Raw genomic sequence first — 20,943 nt, 5'->3', positions numbered from 1 at the left:
GTGCTGCTGCAGGGTTACTTGTCGGCTGGGTTTAAACTTACCCTGGACCTTAGGTAGTAAGTATTTTCCGAGCTACGGTCGGCAGATGGGCATGGAATCATGCGGCGCCCCTTATGGCCCCCCCCTCTTCTCCCTTTCGTTATTTGCCAAGAGATCGCCAAGAGATCCCGTTTCTCTGCTCCATGCTACGCTACCCGTTCATGTTGGGCAGCAACTGGTTTTCCAGGGGTTTCGAACCAATACGTCAGCTTGCGTGGCTTGTGAGGCAGTGCGAGGCCGAGCTCATGCCAAGATCGCTCTAGACCAGTCGCGTTCCCAGCAATGCACCATGTGTCGCCATTATCTCCAATAAATCATGGCTGTTAGTGAAGGGAGCGGCGCGTTGGAGGTACTGGGGCGGATCAATGCGTTGGGCTAACGCGGGCATGAGATTATGGTTGCACGTTTCAAGATAAAACGTCCGTGATTGGCAATAGAGTAGCTAGGTATAGGATAAGCTCGTTAGGCAGAAGCTCGAAAAGCCCAGTTGGTGTCTCTATTCATTTGAACTGCTTCCCCTGGAGCGGGCGAGTGGCTGCGCAAAAATCATTTTTCCACTTGCAGGTTAGTCTGGAGTGGAGACCTGACAAAATGAACCGGGGGATTCCGGCGCTAGAAGTGTTAGCAATGTAGCCCGTGCATTGACAAGGTGGATGGTTGAGGCGACTCTTCGGATCTCGAATACCCTCCCTCCGCTTTGACGTGTAGACCAACAGTCCATCATGCTTACCGTTACATTGGCGGTGCCATGATCCGGAATCAGAGGCCCTTGTGCGCAAGTGGAGTCAGATTCCCCAAGTCGTGGAGCCTCTGAGACGAGATGAAAAGGCCACAACACCTGGATGTGGGCTGTCGGGCGGTACCAACAAGAGAGGCACTGATAAATTCAAAGCTTCTGCCCCAAAGACTCCCAATGTACTCCCGACTGGACGGTAATATCCTAGGTGCGCAAAAGCGCCCCAGCCACCACTGTGGCCAGATTTTGCTCCCGTAGTATGTTACATGCCAGGGGGAGACGGAACGGGGCTTCGAGCGTGACAGGACGTATTACTAGACACATGTCAGGGCAGCACAGCCTCACTAGGTCCGGTTAAGTGGCAATTGCCTTTATGCAACTACTGGAGATGCGCTGATGGAACATGGCCGGGATATTTATTAAAAGAAATATGCTCCAGACAACGTTCCATGGATGCAGGTATAATATCCAACCCGACCGACAAAAACCATGTAATGATGTCAACTGTCAAGGAAAAGCCCAAGAAGTGGACGAGGGCAAAGGCCCCCAGAGTGAGAACTGGCTGTAAAACATGGTACACCAAGCAAACAATTGTCTTCCCCATTACATGATGGAATCCGCTAACTGGGAATCAATAGCAAGTTCGTGATCCTTGGCAGCAACTTACCCCAGGAATCCGCGGTGACATTGCTAATTTGCGCTAAATAGAATCCGCCATCTCAAGTGCGATGAAGGGAAGCCTCACTGCCTTCGATGCGAACAGGACGGCCATGTGTGCGACGGCTACGAAGTCATCCTGGGTCGCAAGTCCAAGGCCAGGAAGAGCGAATCTCCACCCCAGGAAGTACAGGTCCTCACAAGACGACACAAAGAAACCACTCCGGCCCGGGTTTCTTTGCCTTCCAGATTGATCGCCGATGTCTCTCGATTGCCGATGAAAATGGACCTGTATCACCGTGGTCGAACGTGTACCGTTCAAGATCTTGGAACTGCTTTGATGCCGACCAACTTCACGCATTGGCCCAGGCTGCCCTTCCAGACGCATGCCGATGACTCGGTCCTAGTCCAGCCATCCCAAGAACCCCAGGGCAGACTCACTTCCAGGCCACAGCCTCCCAGTACTCTGTCCCAGCTCGATTCTCCGTCCCGGCCGTGGCCGTCCGCTTTCCCTTCCCTCGAGGCTGATTTGCCTTCAGGCCGTGCTAGCTACTGCGATCATGACTATGCTCCGCAGCCCTCCACCAGCCATGGGCTGTACTTTATCCGGCGGCCCCTGAAGAAAAGCTGACAACGAGCGGCTCGGCGAAAGTACCGCCCCCGGTGGCTATGACCGCAAGACCTTTGATGCGGTCGACAAATTCTCGCATTTGTTAAGACTGTTTGGCGTCAGTTCACCTGGATTTGAACCACTACCTATAGTGATTCTTGCACAAGTTAGAGCTACTACAATGCTGCCTTCTGAGTAGCTGAGCAGTTACCAACAATATTGAACTGCGGATTGAGGTGTCTTGCAGCCGGTGGACACGACATGTTTTCACTAAGCTGTTTCTTGCATCGTTTTATGCGGTTGACGTGATTTTCCTCATTTTGCACATGCACCACTCGCATTGACGTATTACTTTGTTAATCACATGTCTATGCAGGATACAGCACGCCATCTCCTATAAGTGGTCGACGCGATTCGATGGAGCGGAAGTCATTGCAAATGTAGGCCCTGCAATTATCCGTACAATGTTACTTGCCGTCGGCCTCATGTTCTGACAGTTCACAGAGGCTCATCCGTTATCTTATTCAACTTCTTCACCTGAAAGGCCTCCTGCATTATTGAGGCCATCAGTATGCGACGTGGCAGAACCAAGCCCGCATCTTTCCCGGACAGGGCTTTCGCTGCAAAATTCCCCCACCGGTTTTTAGCGCTAATTTACGGCGTGTCGTTGCGCCCCCTACAGACACCCGAAAAGTTCACCTGGGGCACCAGCCGCAGTGCCCGCCCCGGCGCCCGGCGCCCGGCGCCCCCCCCCCCTCGCCCTCGCTGGAAATCCTCGAGATAACTGTTGAAGGAAGCCCACGGCCGCCTACGGCGGCTGTGGCCTCAGGCAGCCGGGACCTCATACAGGCTCCAATTCCCTCGCCTAGCTAGCTAGTGATAATCATCAATGCACACATCGTTGACCTCTTAACAATAACAATTGGGCCGATCATAGAAATGGAAGCAGGGTCATCCGAACCAGCGTCTGAAACAGGCAGCCGTGTCGCCAAGCCTCTATATCTTCAGCGGTCAAAGTCACTCCAGCTGGTTGGGAGTGGTCATACTCAAAATCATTGCTTTTTTCTCTGGCCAGGACTTTTGAACCATGTCTCCGTACTAGGAGTATTCCCGCTCCTCTTATGATATACAAACACGCACTAAAAGGTAAATCCAGTGATACGCACAGATGGAGTCGAGGGTAGAAGAACGGGGCTAACAGCAGCGTTGAAAAATTGGGTCTAGTTTCCCTGTGGTGAACAGTACGACGGGTTGGATCAGAACTTTTTGCAACCCACTGTAGTATGGCAAAACGTAGAAGATGGGTTGGTGTGGCAGGGCTTAAGAATGAGAGACGCTATGGACGGAGTACCTTCGACTAGTAGCGTGTGATGTGTGATATAAGGCGTTTTGACAAGTTGATGGATCCGTTACGGTCAATTCGATCAAATGGATAAGGATCAATACAGTGATGATGTTTTTGATTACTTGTCCTCGTCATCCGGATCGGCCGGAAGAGGGGTTATCATACCCCCCCTTCTGACTAAGGTGTTGGATACGCGGTGTGTCTTTAGTGAAGATTCGGGATAGCCAGATAAATGTAGATCAATTCTTGATGATATGTTTGGTTGTTCTTGATGTTTTTTGTTCTCGTTGACTCCCGTCTCCATGTTCCTCCAGAGTGGGGTTTTATTGTTATCTTCAGTCATAGATGCAGATATCCCAGTATTCTGATACCTGAATAACCTCCTTGATGCAATACACAGCCACAATCTAATGATGGATCCGATACGGTCAATTCATAGTATTCAATTGATGATGATTATCGTGATGATCGATCCGGGTCATCCGGATCAGCCGGAAGAGGGGTTATATGACCCCCTTCATGACTAAGGTCCGGATATCAATCTAATGAAGGTTTCCTTGTACAGGGTCTCTCTCCAACATAAGGTCCGGATATCAATCTATCAGAGGTTTCGTTATACAGGGTCATGTTCCAACAATTGATCATATTCCAGACTTGTGATGGATCCGTTACGGTCAATTCAATATGATAAATAGGGATCAATACAGTGATGATGATGTTGATGATTACTTGTGCCGGTCATCCGGATCGGCCGGAAGAGGGGTTATTATACCCCCCCTTCTGACTAAGGTGTTGGATACGCGGTGTGTCTTTAGTGAAGATTCGGGATAGCCAGATAAATGTAAATCAATTCTTGATGATATGTTTGGTTGTTCTTCTTTTCTCGTTGACTCCCATCTCCATATTCCTCCAGAGTGGGGTTTTATCGTCATCTTCAGTCATAGATGCAGATATCCCAGTATTCTGATACCTGAACAACCTCCTTGATGCAATACACAGCCACAATCTAACATAAGGTCAGGATATCAATCTATCCGAGGTTTCGTCATACAGGGTCATCATCCAACAACTTGCGTATTGTGATATCACGCGCTAAAGTGATAACGTACATGATAAGCGAATGTCCCAAACAAGCGAGTGTCCCACCTATACTGTGTGAACGGCCTCTAGTAGCTGGATTCCAGCTATCTAGTCCAGGATGCTATTTACATCAAAGATAAAGAAGAAAGAAAGAAGTTCCCAAATGCCCCTGAGCTGTGGAACGATTTCCCGTCCCTGGCGCGCACGAGCCTCGTACGTCTTGCGGCACAGCCGCAAGGATATGGGCCCTGGCCCGTGACAATTCGCTTATCATGTACGTTATTCATATTCATATTCATGATGGATCCAGTGTGTCCAACAACCAAGGTAAGGTAAGGTAAGGATTTTATTTCGCCCGGGGGGACACACCCCAGAGGGCCTTTGCGCTAAGCTATTTTCGTTTCGTACAGTTCTTCCATAATCACCCGAAGCCCCAAAATTTCACTTTTACTAACTGGTCCAATCTGGTGTATATGCCGTGACAGGCCTGCTTGAAGGCCAATTTCCCCAAGTGTTCAGCATCCTATCCTCAGCAGCTGAAGCCCGGTCTGTCAAAATGAGACTGTATGATGTTAGTAGGATTCAATCTGAATAGTTAGTGTGCCTGAGGCTTCTGGTCCATGTCAAGCCTCCCCGTTGCAATGGCAAATTTGATCGTCGCCCGTACTGCCCGCATGTCTGGTGCCCATTTGTCATCGTCAGACGCTGCCTTTCCTCCCAAGAAGAACGAGAGGTTTCCCATCTTTGCTTGTGGGCATTTCAGCATGCCTTCCCGTTGCTTTGTCCACTTTGTGCATCTGAATAGAAAATGTTTAACTGTCTCGGATGCTTGACCACATTCGCACATATCCGATTCTACTGCGCCGATGTTGTGCAGAAAGCTGTTTAGTCTTGCCATTCCGGTGCGGAGCTGGATCAGCACATCTGCTTCTTTCCTCTTCAGCAGGTCATATATAGTACGGGTATGCTTGCCAGGGAGTGCCATGTCTATCGTCGTCGAGTATTTCCCAGCTCTTCCTGGCGGCATTCTTGTTTGCTGCTGCTTGGTTATGACTAGTCTTATCCTCGTGGATCTTGCTTGATACAGTGGTATATCTGGTCTGCAGTCTCTTTCAGTGGCCCGCCGGGCTGCTGCTTTGGCTTTTGGTCCTAGTGCGAAGTCTTCTTCGCCTGCTGGAACCCACATCATCTGGAGAGAGTTGCCCTCGTCTTCAAGGCGCCCGACATGGTCGTAGATTTGCCGAATGGCCTGTTGGCCGGATTGTTGACGCGGCCGCCGTATGGCTTCTAGTGCGGAACGGTTGCTCGTCACGACGGTTATAGTCCGTCGACGCAGTCCGAGTGGCATGCATCTCAGCGCCATCTCTATAGCTCCCAGCTCGGCTATGTATAGGTTCAGCTCCTCCGTCGACCCAAGAGTGATGGAGTAGCTGGCCACTAGTTCGTCGGCATTGTTGAGGGCCGTATCTCGTACGACACCTCCCATGCCTACCATGCCCTCTCTCTGCGAGGAGCAGGTGGCAATGACTATGCCATCCACCCTCTTTGCTTCTTCCACCGCTCTCTCCCGGTCACGGTCGCACGACACCGGGATACGGTCTCTCCATGGCGGTAACGCGTACTCCCGAATGATCTCTATTCGTTCAGTGGCTGTTTCCCCTTGTACTTGAGCAATCCTCTGCATCGGCGACACGAATCGGCGACACACTTTCATCACCTTCAGTGTCGCCAACGGGTGTGTCCTGGGAAGGGTCCGGAGGTTGATCCAGAACCTTGTTGCTGCTTGCGCATGCCGTTCTTGCACCGGTTGGATGCTAGCTTCGGCCTCTGCCACCGCCGTTGCGACGGTCCGGAAAGCTCCCGTGATCGCCTGTGCTCCGATCATCTGTGCCTTGTCCAGCCAAGCAGCTTCTCTAATGCCACATGAGTGCGCCCACACGCTGGACGCATAGTCCATGGTGGGAGCTACTGTTGCTACGAACAGTTGTCTCGCCGTCCGCGGTGACAGCATCTTCAGTCTTCTCAGACACATAGCAGCCGAGAGCCCCTTTGCAGCGGCTCTAGCTATGTGTTCCTTGTACCGCAGTTTCGCGTCCACGACCACTCCCAGGATCTTGGCGCTCGCCTTGGGCTTGACTACTTTTCCTTTGATCATGAACGGTTTGTCGCTGGTACGCGCGGCGTTTCGAGTGAAATGCACGATGGCCGTTTTGTCTCCGTTGAACGTCGCACCGCTCCGTCTTTCCCAGCCCAGTGCTTCGTCTATAATTGATTGGATGCCGGCTCGATTCTCCTCCGCTGTTGATCCCACCACCCAGGCTGAGTAGTCGTCCACGAATGCCATCGAACCACCTTTTGCGTTGATTCTTCTCTGCACCAAATCTGCATTGAAGAACAGGAACAACACCGGCGACAGCGGTGATCCTTGCGGGAGACCTGCCTGTGGCAGCTCCCGTAGCTGCGACGTGTGTCCATTTACCACCACGGTGGCCATTCGTCCAGAGCAGAAGGCGTCAATCCATCTCACCAGTCCATCAGGTATGCCTCTCGCCTTCAGCCTCTCCAGGAGTCGTTCTTTGAACACTCCGTTGTAAGCGCCTTTGACGTCGAAACTGATCAGACTGAGCACCCTGCCGGCCCTCCATGCCTTATAGATCTGCTCCTGCAGCAGAACCAGTGCTTGTTCGGCTGACCTTCGCTTCCTTGCCCCGAAGTGGTTTGCGGGCAGCAATCCATAGCTTTCCACTACATAGGATATCCGCTCTGCAACGACTGCCTCGAGTATCTTGCCCAGTGTCGACAGCAGCGATATCGGTCTCCATGCTTTGGCCACTGTGTAGTCTCCCTTGTCTGCTTTCTTTAGCGGGATGATCTTCGCACTCCTCCACTGGTGGGGTACCGCACCATCCTTGAGGGATGTGTCGAAGAGGTGCAAGACTCGGTATCTAACCACTGGCCAAAGCTGTTTCCACACCATTGCTGGCAGACCATCCTCTCCAGGCGCTTTCCAAGGTTTCGCTGCTAGCACTTTTTGTTCAACTTCCTCCATGGTGAGGTCTGGCATGTGCACTTCCGTCCGTTGCGGTCGGTCGCCTTCATCTTCAATCCTGGCCGGCAACGGCGGGAAGAACGTGCTGAGCAGCTCCTCTGCCTGCTCCACCCTATCTACCGTGGTGGAGCCGTCTTGTCTCTTCAAAGGGGGCACTCTGTCGTCCATAGCGCATATTCCGGGTTTCAAGTACGTAGCCGCCTTCCATATGTTGACATCTTCTGCCAGGAATTCGTCCCAGTGCAGTTTCTTCTGTTTCCGAATGGCATCATGGTACTCCTTGGATGCTTCCTTGGCCCGTCCTTCCAGGTCGGGCCTCACCTGGCCTGCTCGCCGCTGTGCCCTAGCCTGATTCCGCCATAACGTGTACACCCGCCGAAGTCTTGTCAAATCCTTCGTCCACCAACACTTCGCGTACGGTACTGGTTGTGCACGGGGCGTCAGCTCGTGGATCGCTTCGAGGATGACCCTCATTAACTGGTCTGTCTGTTCCTGCACGCCGACAGTCCAGGGGAGCTCTTGGAGATTGTCCTCCACCTTGGTTCTGATTGCTGTCCATGGTGCATTCTTGAACAACAGTCTTTCCGTGACAATCCGATCAGGCATCGCGAGATCGAACGTCGTTTGGATCGCCCGGTGGTCCGATCCGTGTTCTGTCGGGTGTATGGAGCACGTCACCATTCCGTCTGCCACCTCCGCCGTCGCCAGCATCAGGTCGATTGTGCTTTCCTTGTCGGGGCCTTGCCATGTCTTTGTGCCTCTCGGGAGCAGGCTGCAAAGACCGTGTTCGTTCATGAGGTCGATGATCGGTTCGGCCTCGCCTTGCCTTGCTAAGGCCACATCGTCTCCTCCCCAAAGCCGGTCGTGTTGATTAAAATCTCCGGCCAGTATGACGTCCACCGCCATCCCTGTCCTGCTCCTGAGGTCGAGGATCACCCGGTGCAGGGTATGGCATGTATTTCGAAGAGCCTGGGGCTTGCGTCCCGGCACATACACTGACACAACTAACATTATTCGGTCCGGGAGTCGTATGGCTGCTGCTGTCAAGTCCGGGGACTGTATTGGTACTTGGTTGGCCTCCAAGTCCCTATTCACCCACAACATGCTCCGGATCGGCCATCTGCCATCTCTCCAAATCGTAGGGACCATTTTAATCCATCTGGGATGCCCCATAGGGACTGTTAATAGTTTGCCGTCACTTTTCCATGCCTGTGGTTCTTGGACCGCCACAACTGCAAAATCTTGGAGTCGCGTATCGTTCATTAGGCTCTCGTGTACCGTGTCCTGTTTTCTTACATTAAGTTGAATTACCTGGAATATCCTACTCATGCCGAGTAGGGTAGAGTTTCGGGCAGCTTCGACTGAACGACTCGTGCGGTCCACCACAGGGTACGCACTTGGGTACCTGCGTCTGGCACTCACGATGATGGTGGCCTTCGGCAGCGCACCTCGCACATACCCGATTCTTGCTGCACGAGAAGGCCTTGTGGCCAAGCTCCTGGCAGTTGTAGCATTGTATCGGTCCGGTTCTCCGCTCGAACATGCTGGTATAAGCCGATTCACCGGCTGCAAGGAAGTAGCGTTCCTGTAAGAGTCTCCTGGCATCGCTGTTTTTGGTGAGGTATACCACCATGGATCCATATGCCTTTGCGTTATCCTTGCGACTCAACCAGGCCATCTTGGCAATCTGGACTTCATTCTCTTGGCCCAAGGCTTCCATTGCTCCAGGAAGGACCTTGCCTTCCTGGTCCAGAACGGCGGTACGGTTGATATTGTCAACTTTGACTGGATACAGTTGGTCACGAAGGACTCTCGCACCTGGAGCCTTCTTGACCTCAATAATGGTCTTGATCTTCTTCAGTTCTTCCTCGTTCCTACCGATGACCCTCAGGCGGTTGGTATTTCGTCCATCTCTGGTCACTGCAACACATCGCCAACTAGGTTGGTCGCTAGATGTTCGCATTTCCTGTTCAATGGTCCTGCGAAGCACTGCTGGTGTAGCATCTCCGATATGATCCTCGGGCACCCTAGATGTGTCTACTGTGCAGAACACCGGTTCCGGGGTTGCTGATCGAACCGTGGATGGAGTTTGAGTGGTGATACTAGCAGGCGTCATTCTGGCAGCATCTGCATATGTCTGGCTAGGCGATCTTGCTGCATGAGCATTGGTCAAGGTGTCCAGCTGTAGCCGGGTCTGCTCCAACTCGCTGCAAACCAGGGTGAGCTGCTCTCGAGCCTGTGACAATTCTTGCGCCATCTGGGCCGTGGTCCTAGTGACTTCCTCAGCCATGCGGTCGCTAAGTTTTGTAAACTCGAGCTGAAACTCTGCCTTCATTGCTTCCATTCTTTGATTGAAATCCTGTTCCAGGAGTCGTTTCAAACCCTGGATCGCCTCGGTCATGCTGCCAGCTGCCTTAGGCGTGGTTCTTTTCTTAGTTCGCGTATGACTCAGAGCTCCCTCACTGCTCTCCTCCTCCTGCCATTCCATATCGCCTTTTTGCTGCTCGGACTCCAATGCCCTTGTCGTTCTGGTCCTTTTACGCAGGGGACGATGATATCCCCCGCCCGGAACATCCGGCTCGCCTTCCATGACGACAATGACGTCTGGAGCGGGGTTCGCAACTTCAGACATCCACCAAAGGCCTGAATCTCCGCCAAGCGGCTACCGGGTATTTCAAAAGTAATAAAGAAGATAATGAGATTTCGAGAAGTGTTTCGAATCGCCACTCTAGCAATCGTATCACATCCCTTCGTGGAGCCAGTGTGTCCAACAACCAAGTTACTTGACTTGGTTGGTTGGGATTGGTTGATTACGTAACAACCAAGTAAAGCAAAGACGGTCTTCAACCAAGCAAAGCAAAACCCCTTCGCTTACTCGGGTTTACTTACGGAAGGCTATATCAAGGACTAGGTCAAAACGATTTTTTGGATAGATCCACGGTAGCCGTGGGCACGGACCAGCACTTGCTAGATACGAGCCGCTAGTCCCAGTTAAGCGCTAGCCAATAGAATCGCCTTAATCTTAGGAATTATGGGTAGCAAATTCAATCGACCAGGTAGGACTACCCCGACCACTGCATTTCCACCCCGCGCCCATACAATACCCTCTTGCTGCATACGCCAGCCGAACGGGAGCGATCAGGTCAATACGCGGCGTCTTTTTCGCGTTCTGAACCGTCAAGAAATGGGCTATCGCGATCGCTTCCGTGCGGGCGCTTAATTACGACCGGTCGGCTGGCCTACTCCCTTGCCCAGCAGTCATGTGCCCGGGCGCCTGCCTAGCCTTTGTTCTGGTTCTTGTTCTGGCCTTTTCAACAGTTTCCGCAGTTGCCCAAAACTATTTTTGCCCCACCTTCCCCGCGAAATTCAAGTCTCGTACGGTCTCGTACGGCTCATTCCGGCCTCCATCTCAACTTCATTCGCAATTTACCCATTTTTTCACCACCAATTCGGCGCCATACTACTAACATTCGCGTACAGCCCCGGTTTGTCGATGGCCATTTTCGTACAATTTTCCATCCGGCTCCGCTCCCAAACGCGCCCGAATACCCCCAAACACCCCCAAACACCTCCGAACGACAATGCCTCGTGGACTTAGTCAGGCCGGTAAGGGCGGAAAGGGTGGAAAGGGTGGAAAGGGCACGTCTGGAACCACTCTGGCCCCGAACGCTTCCGATCCTGCAAATCAAGCCCCGAACGGAAGCAATTTGGCCTCGAATGAGAGCGAACGCGCCTGCTCGGAGCTATCCGACTTCCAGCCCTGGGTACCCCCCAACCATCCTAGCTGGAAGCCCCCGGACACTCGCGTTCAGGGCCATCGGCTCCCGAACGCGGAGCTTGAGGATAGCCAGCCAGACGAGGCTGTTGGCGAGCAGTTGACCGCCTGGGCTCTTAAGCGTACGCTCCTGTTCTTACCCGCTTTTGCCCACTCACGCCCGCTCTGACCCGTGCGCTAGACGTCTCGAAGAATGTTTCCGCCGCCGTTCGTACACTCGCCCAGAACTACTTCGAGGTTTGTCATTTGCTTCCGTCTGTAGGCGTACAGCATCGTGTAATAACATACGCTCACGCTCACGTCAGATCAAGCGCGTCATGGGCGTCCGTACCCATCCGGGCGCGGACGGTGCCACTTTCTACACCACTCTCAACCTTAAGCGGGGCACCAATTGTGATGCGGCCTTCCACCATCTGTACGGCAACTTTCGGTCCGGAACGGACGCGTGCGGCCCGTGCCAGAGGGGCTTTGGCCCGTTCGACTGCTGCGTTCAGATCAACGGCGCCTGTGCCAACTGTCGCTATAACTCCGCGGCCAAGCGCTGCACACTCTATAGTACGTACGCCCCCGTTTGTCCCCGCTCCCCCAGCTCTCGCGCGCTCTCGCTCCCGTTCTGACAATATTTTAGTCAAGGACGGAGATGCTAAGCCTAAGGGAAAGAAGCGGGGACGTAAGACCACAGCCGGCCGCGGCCGTAAGCGTAGGGCCTTGGACGACGACAATGACATTCTCGACGCCATCCGTACCGTTCCCCCTAAGGGCCTCCGTAGGCTCGCGGACGTCTTCTACCAGATCGCTGACAATCTTGAGGAGGAGACTGGTATGTACATCCGCGTCCCACCCCTGTACGGGCGTATGTAGGCTCGTATAGCTCTAAGCGGAAGGCTAACTTTTCCTAGATGATTCCGATTCTGATTAAGTCATTTTCGTTGGCGTTCAGGACAGGATACCCGCGAACGGCCCCGTTTGGCTTCGTACAGGTCGGTCGGCATCACGTCTCAAAGGTTTTGTGACCTCCCGTTTTCGTCTGTACGGGATGCACTCGGGATATGTGAGCATCTGTACAGCGCCATTTGCTTTATTTAGACTCCGGGGAAAACATTTCAGATGAGACGAACGGGCCTGGTCGGGAGAGTGAGCTCCTGATCATGACCGTTTTGTTCTTTCGGTGGTTAGATAGTCCGGCTCCGTACGAGGGGACTCGCTCCCGTACGGGCTAATAATGGACCTTACGCTCGCTATTTCTCTCTTTCCTTCTGCATTTGATTCTGTTGCAACATTTGATTATTTATCTATCGAAATATCTTCTATACGCCCCTATGCGCTCTAAAACGTTCAATAGCGACCCCGAGCGACCCCGAGCACGCCGATTCAATGCCGCGACAAAGGATCAATCTTGAGCCCTACCGAGAACAAATCCGTGTGCAATGGCAACTGCGCTGGACAAACGCGGCCATATGCGAATGGCTCCGGACGGACCTGAACGTTTCTGCTTCCGAAACTGTCTTGAAGCGATTTCTTCGACTTTGGGGACTCCGACGTGAGGGCCGTACGGAAGTGAACGATACCCTACGGGACCGTTTACGCTTTCACTTCTTCGAACACTACCTTACGGACAATCGACTACTCCAAGTACTACAATCCGAGGGGTTTTCTATTACCCACGAAGGCCTCGTACGGCTACGTCAAGAGATGGGCCTCCGGAAGCGGCATACTCGGGAAGAAAACATTACCCTACGAGAACAAGCCATCGATCGTATCACCCAGGCGGTTGATCCTACACGCCGTTTGGTAGGGTACGGGCGCGAATACCTCCGAACGGAACTGCGCCAACAAGGATTATCTGCAAGCCGAGATGTCCTCTACTCTGCCTATAAAGAAGTCCATCAACGGAGCTTCCGGGACCGGTTGGACGAGTTCAGACGGCGCCGTACGGGCTGGACCTGCCCCGGGCCAAATTTTATCTGGTCTATCGATGCGTACGACAAATTAAAGCCGTACGGCTTTGAGATCTACGCTGGGATTGACGCCTACTCGAGATATATCCCTTGGTTTTTCGTTGGCTTTAGTACGCACACGTCCATCGGCGTTGGGCTTCAATATCTCTCGGTCGTTCGCGAACTTGGCTTTACGCCTCGGATTATACGGGCTGATCGTGGGAAGGAAACTCCGGTTGTTGCTGGCCTCCATTGGTACCACTCGAGTCAAACTGGGCGCGAGCGGGTACAACCACTCACGGGCGAGGCTGTACCAATTCAGTTTAAGGACTGTTTTGTGTACGGCAAGAGCATCCACAACGTCAAGATCGAGAGCTGGTGGAATCGCCTTTGTAAGGGCCGTTCGCAGTTTTGGCGGGTAAGCACACTCTGGAGCGCTTCCGAGCGTCCCCGAACGGCGCCGTACTAACCCGTACAGACTGTCTTCGGGACCCTACACACAATCGGGCTTTTCGAACCAAGCCATGTCTACGACCAGATTGCCCTTCTATATATATATATGGAACCTTTAGATACGGACCTGCGCGCCTTTGTACGGGTATGGAATAACCATTACATCCGCAAACAGTCGAACCGACCTCATGTTGTTCCTGGGGTCCCGTACGTCCTCTTTCACCATCCCGAACAGTCCAGTACGGAGGATTACGGGCAGCCAATCATTCCGACCGTTCTAGAGGAGATGGAAGAGCTTCTTGGTCATAGATCGTTTGATCTATCGTTATATCTCTCTGCCGAGGTATTAGCGCTTTGCAAGTCCGTACTTAGCCGTTCGGCTTGGGAGGGGGGCGAACCGCGTTATGTTAATGGTGTCGAGATTCCTCTTTATCGCTCGTACGTTTACTTACGGGAAAAACTCGAAGATCACCATAAATCTAGAGGTAACCCCCGATTACAGCTTCAGGAGCCGCCAACCGGGGGTATTCAACATCTCGAGGACGCCTTAAGGACACGGGGATTTGATCTGGACGGGCATGTACGTGGAGGTACGGAAGACTCCGGCAATCAATGGGATATAAATTCAGAAACCGGGTCAGCTCGGGACTAGCTATCCAGCGAGGTTTATAGTCTCCATGCCGTCTTGTTCGGAAGCTTTCGCGTGTGAACGTGTACCCTTGAATACTGCGAAGGGGTCGGCCGGCAGAGTGTCATCCCCACATGGATCTTTGCAACCATCGTCTGTGCCACCTCCTTCAGATATGTGCTGAACGGGCTTGTCGATTCCGTCCTGGGCCTTAACCGCTTGGACAGGCTCGTTCACCTCCGCCTTGACTAACTCCTGTTGAGTTGACCCGCCAGCCTTGGTCTTGACCGGTATGGCTACTTTCTGGTTGATCTTCTGTACTGACCCATCCGCTTCCGTTTTGATTCGTTTGGCTGTTGAAGTAGACCCTTTCTCGGTCTTGACCGTAATACTAGCGAGTGCCTCGGACGTATCACGTTCAGGGCTCCTAATAGTGCAGACCATTTACACTATTAGTGCAGACTACAATCCAAGATCAATAATCAATCCACGACGGGCGTTCATGGATTGACGACTAGGATGATGCGCCCCTTGAAACGAGCCTTGTTGATCCGGATCGTACCAGTGAATTGATCAGAAATATCCAAAACAAAATGGTTGGCACAGCAACAATCATGGGTACCCTGGTTTTGTAACACCATGCCAACAACCTAGCGTACTTAGCGTCCACACCGGGCGTCCGTATTCCCTGCCCTGATCTGCAGTCTGCACTAATAGTCTAAGTGGTCTGCACTATTAGGAGCCCTGATCACGTTTGCGTCGTCGCGGCTGGGCTAGTACCGTCCTTTTCCCCTTCGTGCTAACCTTTTCGTCCCGTTCTGGTTGGTTCGCTGAGACACCAGTGCGCAGGTGTAAGCGGATTTCCGATCGAGGTAGAAGTCCTGTTTGTAACAGGAACGCCCAGAGCTGAGTGGACTCGTACGCTGCCTCGCAGAACCGGACATTTAAGTTCAGGCTCGATGGCTTTCCATCGATAGGAATGGCTGTCCACTCCCGTTCCACTAGCTTCGCCCACTCCCCCGAGTTCGAAAAGAATCGTTTCATGATAGCGGACATCAATTGCTGGTGCGTGTCTGCTTCCAGGGCCGTACTGAACTGTACGGCTATCGGAAACCTGTGTACAGCCATGACGTCGAACCACTCTAGAGTCTCGATACCACCAGACTCGGCCGTACAGTAATTCCCGGCGTATAAATGTAAGGATATTCCGATTTTACGGGGTTGTACAAGCTCCGTACTGCTCTGTTCAGCCTTGCTTTTATCGTTCCGAATACTGGTCTGACGGGCTTTTTCCGCTTCTCGGAGAGCAGAGGAGAAAGCGGTTACGCCGGCCCGATGAGTAGACACCGCTTGCGACTCTGTGTTTGAGGCGTATAGTGCCGGCTGAGGGCGTTCGGTCGCTGTAAAGGCTTTTCGGGTTCGATCGGGTAGGTTCTCGAAGTCCACTTCTTCGAAGTCATCGTCAGAGGGAGCGGCAGAGGACTCATCGGCTAGGAGGCTACCACAATACGGACAGGAGACCCAAGTAGGGTTATCCCGTAAGATCGTGGCATGCTGAGTACGGGCCCTGCCGGGGCAGTACAGAAGAGTTGGGGCCATAGCGGACGATAATAGATTCCGGATGTGTTTGGAAACGAGACATGATGCCTGCGGGACCGTTCGAGGGCGGACGAGTGGTTACGTGGCCGTTCGCCTACAGACAGCTCCTCACACATTAATTTGAATTTCATGCGGTAGTAGGGTGTTTTTCGATATTGATTACCCGTAGGGTCTTACTAAGTGGCTCCGCCACTTAGTAAGACCCTACGGGTAATCAATATCGAAAAAAAAAAGGGGGGCGGCGGCATGGCCGGGGTGGGGTCCCTATATCAACGAAAATCAAGGGAAAATGCGTTTTGACCCAGTCCTTGATATAGCCTTCCGTAGGAAAGCTATGGATTGCTGCCCGCAAACCACTTCGGGGCAAGGAAGCGAAGGTCAGCCGAACAAGCACTGGTTCTGCTGCAGGAGCAGATCTATAAGGCATGGAGGGCCGGCAGGGTGCTCAGTCTGATCAGTTTCGACGTCAAAGGCGCTTACAACGGAGTGTTCAAAGAACGACTCCTGGAGAGGCTGAAGGCGAGAGGCATACCTGATGGACTGGTGAGATGGATTGACGCCTTCTGCTCTGGACGAATGGCCACCGTGGTGGTAAATGGACACACGTCGCAGCTACGGGAGCTGCCACAGGCAGGTCTCCCGCAAGGATCACCGCTGTCGCCGGTGTTGTTCCTGTTCTTCAATGCAGATTTGGTGCAGAGAAGAATCAACGCAAAAGGTGGTTCGATGGCATTCGTGGACGACTACTCAGCCTGGGTGGTGGGATCAACAGCGGAGGAGAATCGAGCCGGCATCCAATCAATTATAGACGAAGCACTGGGCTGGGAAAGACGGAGCGGTGCGACGTTCAACGGAGACAAAACGGCCATCGTGCATTTCACTCGAAACGCCGCGCGTACCAGCGACAAACCGTTCATGATCAAAGGAAAAGTAGTCAAGCCCAAGGCGAGCGCCAAGATCCTGGGAGTGGTCGTGGACGCGAAACTGCGGTACAAGGAACACATAGCTAGAGCCGCTGCAAAGGGGCTCTCGGCTGCTATGTGTCTGAGAAGACTGAAGATGCTGTCACCGCGGACGGCGAGACAACTGTTCGTAGCAACAGTAGCTCCCACCATGGACTATGCGTCCAGCGTGTGGGCGCACTCATGTGGCATTAGAGAAGCTGCTTGGCTGGACAAGGCACAGATGATCGGAGCACAGGCGATCACGGGAGCTTTCCGGACCGTCGCAACGGCGGTGGCAGAGGCCGAAGCTAGCATCCAACCGGTGCAAGAACGGCATGCGCAAGCAGCAACAAGGTTCTGGATCAACCTCCGGACCCTTCCCAGGACACACCCGTTGGCGACACTGAAGGTGATGAAAGTGTGTCGCCGATTCGTGTCGCCGATGCAGAGGATTGCTCAAGTACAAGGGGAAACAGCCACTGAACGAATAGAGATCATTCGGGAGTACGCGTTACCGCCATGGAGAGACCGTATCCCGGTGTCGTGCGACCGTGACCGGGAGAGAGCGGTGGAAGAAGCAAAGAGGGTGGATGGCATAGTCATTGCCACCTGCTCCTCGCAGAGAGAGGGCATGGTAGGCATGGGAGGTGTCGTACGAGATACGGCCCTCAACAATGCCGACGAACTAGTGGCCAGCTACTCCATCACTCTTGGGTCGACGGAGGAGCTGAACCTATACATAGCCGAGCTGGGAGCTATAGAGATGGCGCTGAGATGCATGCCACTCGGACTGCGTCGACGGACTATAACCGTCGTGACGAGCAACCGTTCCGCACTAGAAGCCATACGGCGGCCGCGTCAACAATCCGGCCAACAGGCCATTCGGCAAATCTACGACCATGTCGGGCGCCTTGAAGACGAGGGCAACTCTCTCCAGATGATGTGGGTTCCAGCAGGCGAAGAAGACTTCGCACTAGGACCAAAAGCCAAAGCAGCAGCCCGGCGGGCCACTGAAAGAGACTGCAGACCAGATATACCACTGTATCAAGCAAGATCCACGAGGATAAGACTAGTCATAACCAAGCAGCAGCAAACAAGAATGCCGCCAGGAAGAGCTGGGAAATACTCGACGACGATAGACATGGCACTCCCTGGCAAGCATACCCGTACTATATATGACCTGCTGAAGAGGAAAGAAGCAGATGTGCTGATCCAGCTCCGCACCGGAATGGCAAGACTAAACAGCTTTCTGCACAACATCGGCGCAGTAGAATCGGATATGTGCGAATGTGGTCAAGCATCCGAGACAGTTAAACATTTTCTATTCAGATGCACAAAGTGGACAAAGCAACGGGAAGGCATGCTGAAATGCCCACAAGCAAAGATGGGAAACCTCTCGTTCTTCTTGGGAGGAAAGGCAGCGTCTGACGATGACAAATGGGCACCAGACATGCGGGCAGTACGGGCGACGATCAAATTTGCCATTGCAACGGGGAGGCTTGACATGGACCAGAAGCCTCAGGCACACTAACTATTCAGATTGAATCCTACTAACATCATACAGTCTCATTTTGACAGACCGGGCTTCAGCTGCTGAGGATAGGATGCTGAACACTTGGGGAAATTGGCCTTCAAGCAGGCCTGTCACGGCATATACACCAGATTGGACCAGTTAGTAAAAGTGAAATTTTGGGGCTTCGGGTGATTATGGAAGAACTGTACGAAACGAAAATAGCTTAGCGCAAAGGCCCTCTGGGGTGTGTCCCCCCGGGCGAAATAAAATCCTTACCTTACCTACCCTGGAGCTGGTGCTGATGAGATTGCGGGGCTTGCCCTTGTCTGTGTAATTGGCCGGCTGCGCAATCCCACTACCTGGAATAGACCCCGGTCCAATGTTGCCCCACCGACCGCAAAATACCAGATTCTAAACAAAAACATTCGCGATTCCGCGCCATCCTTTGACACGTTATACCGCTTACACCTTCCCAGCTATCGCACAACATACGCAGGCTCGCTCTTCTCAGCTGTTTTTAGCTCATGTGGTATCTTGAAGGGGATTCTGTGGCTGATCCTACCACCACGTTCGTCGAGGGTTGGATACGCCAAATCGAGGAAGTCAACCCCGATGACTGGGAGGACGACAACTTCGACATCGGGATCATGTCGCGCCCAGGAAGCCCCAAGAAGCCCAGGACGAGGGATTCGGCACCAGATCTGGACGCCACGCCACGTCAAAAAGGTTCGACCTACTGAATGCTGATCCCAGGCTTGCCACTGACAGGTCTCTTAGGAGCAGCGAGTCTCTCAGATGCAAGTCTAGGCTATGGACCGTCCGAGAGCGGATCTAGCAGGTCAATTCCTATAAGCTCTGGATCGTCGAGCCCCAGGAAGCGGGAACTGGAGCTGCGCAATGCAAAGCAGTATCCGCTTCAGCGGAAGAGGATGACGGCGGGTATAGCTCACATCACGCCGCTCATGCAAGACCTTGCACATTTGATCAATGGGCCTACTATTCCTCATAGCATCAAGGTGCGTAAGATATATCTTCTTTGAAATTTGCATTCAATGACTGACGGTTGAGTGTGCAAGGCTCGAATCACGACGCAGGAGAGCTTCCCCAATCCTCCGCTAGAGAGCTGGTTCATGCCGCCCACCACAGACGAAAGTGTCAAAGCCAATGACGAGTACATCTACAGGCGGCTAAGCATGATTCGTCGCCGGACGGCCGAATGCGAGGACCGGCTCTCTCACGAGTCGACCTGGAACGACAGCGTTCATTCTCCGCTCCTGGAGGTTGCCCTCTACGAGGGTGAGCAAGATGACGTCTCATATGAGAACATGCATGTCTCTCCAATAACAGACTGAGACTGAGCTGACAATTGTTCTCACTAATAGAACGCAATGTCGAATTTACCCGGGCCTCCGCGACCCCGACCCCTTCATCACTGACGTAAGGATCGACTACGGCATATTTTTCGAGCCGCGAGAAGACTCATCGCTCTACTCAGCCATCAAGACATTCAAAGCCCGTAACGAAAACAACCGGGTGGCCCATGTTCAGCTGACCGACGAGCGAGACACGCCGCTAGCCATCAGCATCGAGACCAAGAATCCGAAGTCGACTGGCGGCGGAGTTGCTGGTCCTGCCCAGCTTGGGGCCTGGGTGCGCGCTCACTTTCGACACCTCGAGTCTTTGCCTCGTGCCAACCCCGACAACCTTCCTATGCTTCCTCTCATCTTTGTAAATGGGGCTGACTGGCGTGTTGACTTTGCCCAGCGCACACCTGATAAGCTGGTAGGGTTTCTCACCTTTTTTTCACCATATGTGTGCTAAATGTATCGCAGATTATCTGGGAGAGCATTCAGATTGGTTCCACGGACTCTTCGCATGGATGCTATGCTATCATGGCTGCTCTACACCGACTCGCTGGGTGGTGCCGTGATGAGTACGCACCGTGGTGGGAGAGGGCTCTGGCTGGACTGGAAAGCCCTGTCTAGAGAGAAGCATTGAGTTAACTTCTTGTAAGAAGCTGTGCAGCTGCGACTAGCGAGGTTGAAAGTACTCTTGGTATCGCTCCTTATGTAATATCTAGCAAAGCTATGATTGGCGGACGCGAAAACGAACTCTACCCCTTGCAAAGTGGGGCCCGAAAAATCAACTCTACTCCAGTGATGTTGTGTCGCACTGAGCGTGCTTAAAGGGTTAGAGTGAATATGATAAGCAGCAGCAATGTGTTGATTGATTGATGTCTGAGGTTGTCTGTGGTGCGGGGTACTCCATCCCGCAGAGTTAAAGCATATAGCTGGATTACTAACGCAGTGGTTTCCTGAGGCCGTGAAGATCATGCCTTCCCTGCGACATATTGTTATTGTACAGTAGGGTGCTCTCGACCGTGAAGCAGATTCACGATCTGAGAGGCGCATTGACAGAACGTCTGCATATCTTTGCTGATGTCTTGCTGAGTCGGTGGAAAAAGCGAAGCCAAGCAAAGCGCGAGGCTTTGTTGAAGGAGGCGGCTCCGGACCTCGAAGAGAAGCAGTGGCTTATCCCGCGATACACCTACCTACGCGAGATGCTTATCACATATGCG

General features: G+C 52.9%; 6 protein-coding genes across 6 annotated transcripts; 4 read left to right on the top strand and 2 right to left on the bottom strand.

Annotated features, from left to right (window-relative positions):
* Positions 1–158: 158 nt before the first annotated feature.
* On the top strand, positions 159–1,185 carry BGZ61DRAFT_464948 (uncharacterized protein). The gene is made up of 2 exons (XM_046247524.1): positions 159–651; positions 770–1,185. The coding sequence occupies exon 2, from the start codon at positions 860–862 to the stop codon at positions 1,031–1,033; it is 174 nt and encodes a 57-aa protein (XP_046095903.1). The 5' UTR covers positions 159–651; positions 770–859; the 3' UTR covers positions 1,034–1,185.
* Positions 1,186–1,198: 13 nt separating this feature from the next.
* Positions 1,199–1,430, top strand: BGZ61DRAFT_464947 (uncharacterized protein). Its single transcript, XM_046247523.1, has one exon. The coding sequence runs from the start codon at positions 1,225–1,227 to the stop codon at positions 1,384–1,386; it is 162 nt and encodes a 53-aa protein (XP_046095902.1). The 5' UTR covers positions 1,199–1,224; the 3' UTR covers positions 1,387–1,430.
* Positions 1,199–2,142, bottom strand: BGZ61DRAFT_523432 (uncharacterized protein; the record flags this gene model as incomplete). Its single annotated transcript, XM_046252585.1, has 5 exons — positions 1,199–1,399; positions 1,443–1,475; positions 1,521–1,835; positions 1,874–1,981; positions 2,065–2,142. 5 exons carry the CDS (start codon positions 2,140–2,142, stop codon positions 1,379–1,381), a joined length of 555 nt encoding a protein of 184 aa, XP_046095901.1. The 3' UTR covers positions 1,199–1,378.
* Positions 2,143–10,616: 8,474 nt separating this feature from the next.
* On the top strand, positions 10,617–14,232 carry BGZ61DRAFT_593909 (uncharacterized protein; the record flags this gene model as incomplete). The annotated part of the gene is made up of 7 exons (XM_046256810.1): positions 10,617–11,413; positions 11,473–11,528; positions 11,597–11,846; positions 11,920–12,111; positions 12,634–13,646; positions 13,707–14,024; positions 14,149–14,232. The coding sequence occupies exons 1-7, from the start codon at positions 11,098–11,100 to the stop codon at positions 14,230–14,232; spliced, it is 2,229 nt and encodes a 742-aa protein (XP_046095900.1). The 5' UTR covers positions 10,617–11,097.
* A 731-nt stretch (positions 14,233–14,963) lies between these two features.
* Positions 14,964–16,034, bottom strand: BGZ61DRAFT_464934 (uncharacterized protein). The gene has a single exon (XM_046247522.1). It carries the CDS (start codon positions 15,906–15,908, stop codon positions 15,045–15,047), a length of 864 nt encoding a protein of 287 aa, XP_046095899.1. The 5' UTR covers positions 15,909–16,034; the 3' UTR covers positions 14,964–15,044.
* A 2,756-nt stretch (positions 16,035–18,790) lies between these two features.
* BGZ61DRAFT_464931 (uncharacterized protein) lies at positions 18,791–20,578 on the top strand. Its single transcript, XM_046247521.1, has 5 exons — positions 18,791–19,091; positions 19,143–19,381; positions 19,442–19,692; positions 19,748–20,147; positions 20,198–20,578. Exons 1-5 carry the CDS (start codon positions 18,890–18,892, stop codon positions 20,348–20,350), a joined length of 1,245 nt encoding a protein of 414 aa, XP_046095898.1. The 5' UTR covers positions 18,791–18,889; the 3' UTR covers positions 20,351–20,578.
* Positions 20,579–20,943: the final 365 nt, after the last annotated feature.

The sequence above is a fragment of the Ilyonectria robusta genome (genome assembly GCF_021365365.1).
Source record: "Ilyonectria robusta strain PMI_751 chromosome Unknown BGZ61scaffold_39, whole genome shotgun sequence".
NCBI classification, from domain to species: Eukaryota; Fungi; Ascomycota; class Sordariomycetes; order Hypocreales; family Nectriaceae; genus Ilyonectria; species Ilyonectria robusta.
The sequence above is the reverse complement of the archived record's forward strand: the minus strand, read 5'-3'. Positions and strand labels throughout refer to the sequence as shown.

Bases quoted from the DNA above. Each gene is read 5' to 3' on its own strand.
- BGZ61DRAFT_464931 (XM_046247521.1), top strand. From the start codon at position 18,890: ATGTGGTATCTTGAAGGGGATTCTGTGGCTGATCCTACCACCACGTTC. The intron at 19,382-19,441 runs GTGCGTAAGATA...TGAGTGTGCAAG, and splicing joins CTATTCCTCATAGCATCAAG to GCTCGAATCACGACGCAGGA. The intron at 20,148-20,197 runs GTAGGGTTTCTC...AATGTATCGCAG, and splicing joins AGCGCACACCTGATAAGCTG to ATTATCTGGGAGAGCATTCA.
- BGZ61DRAFT_464948 (XM_046247524.1), top strand. From the start codon at position 860: ATGAAAAGGCCACAACACCTGGATGTGGGCTGTCGGGCGGTACCAACA.
- BGZ61DRAFT_464947 (XM_046247523.1), top strand. From the start codon at position 1,225: ATGGATGCAGGTATAATATCCAACCCGACCGACAAAAACCATGTAATG.
- BGZ61DRAFT_464934 (XM_046247522.1), bottom strand. From the start codon at position 15,908: ATGGCCCCAACTCTTCTGTACTGCCCCGGCAGGGCCCGTACTCAGCAT.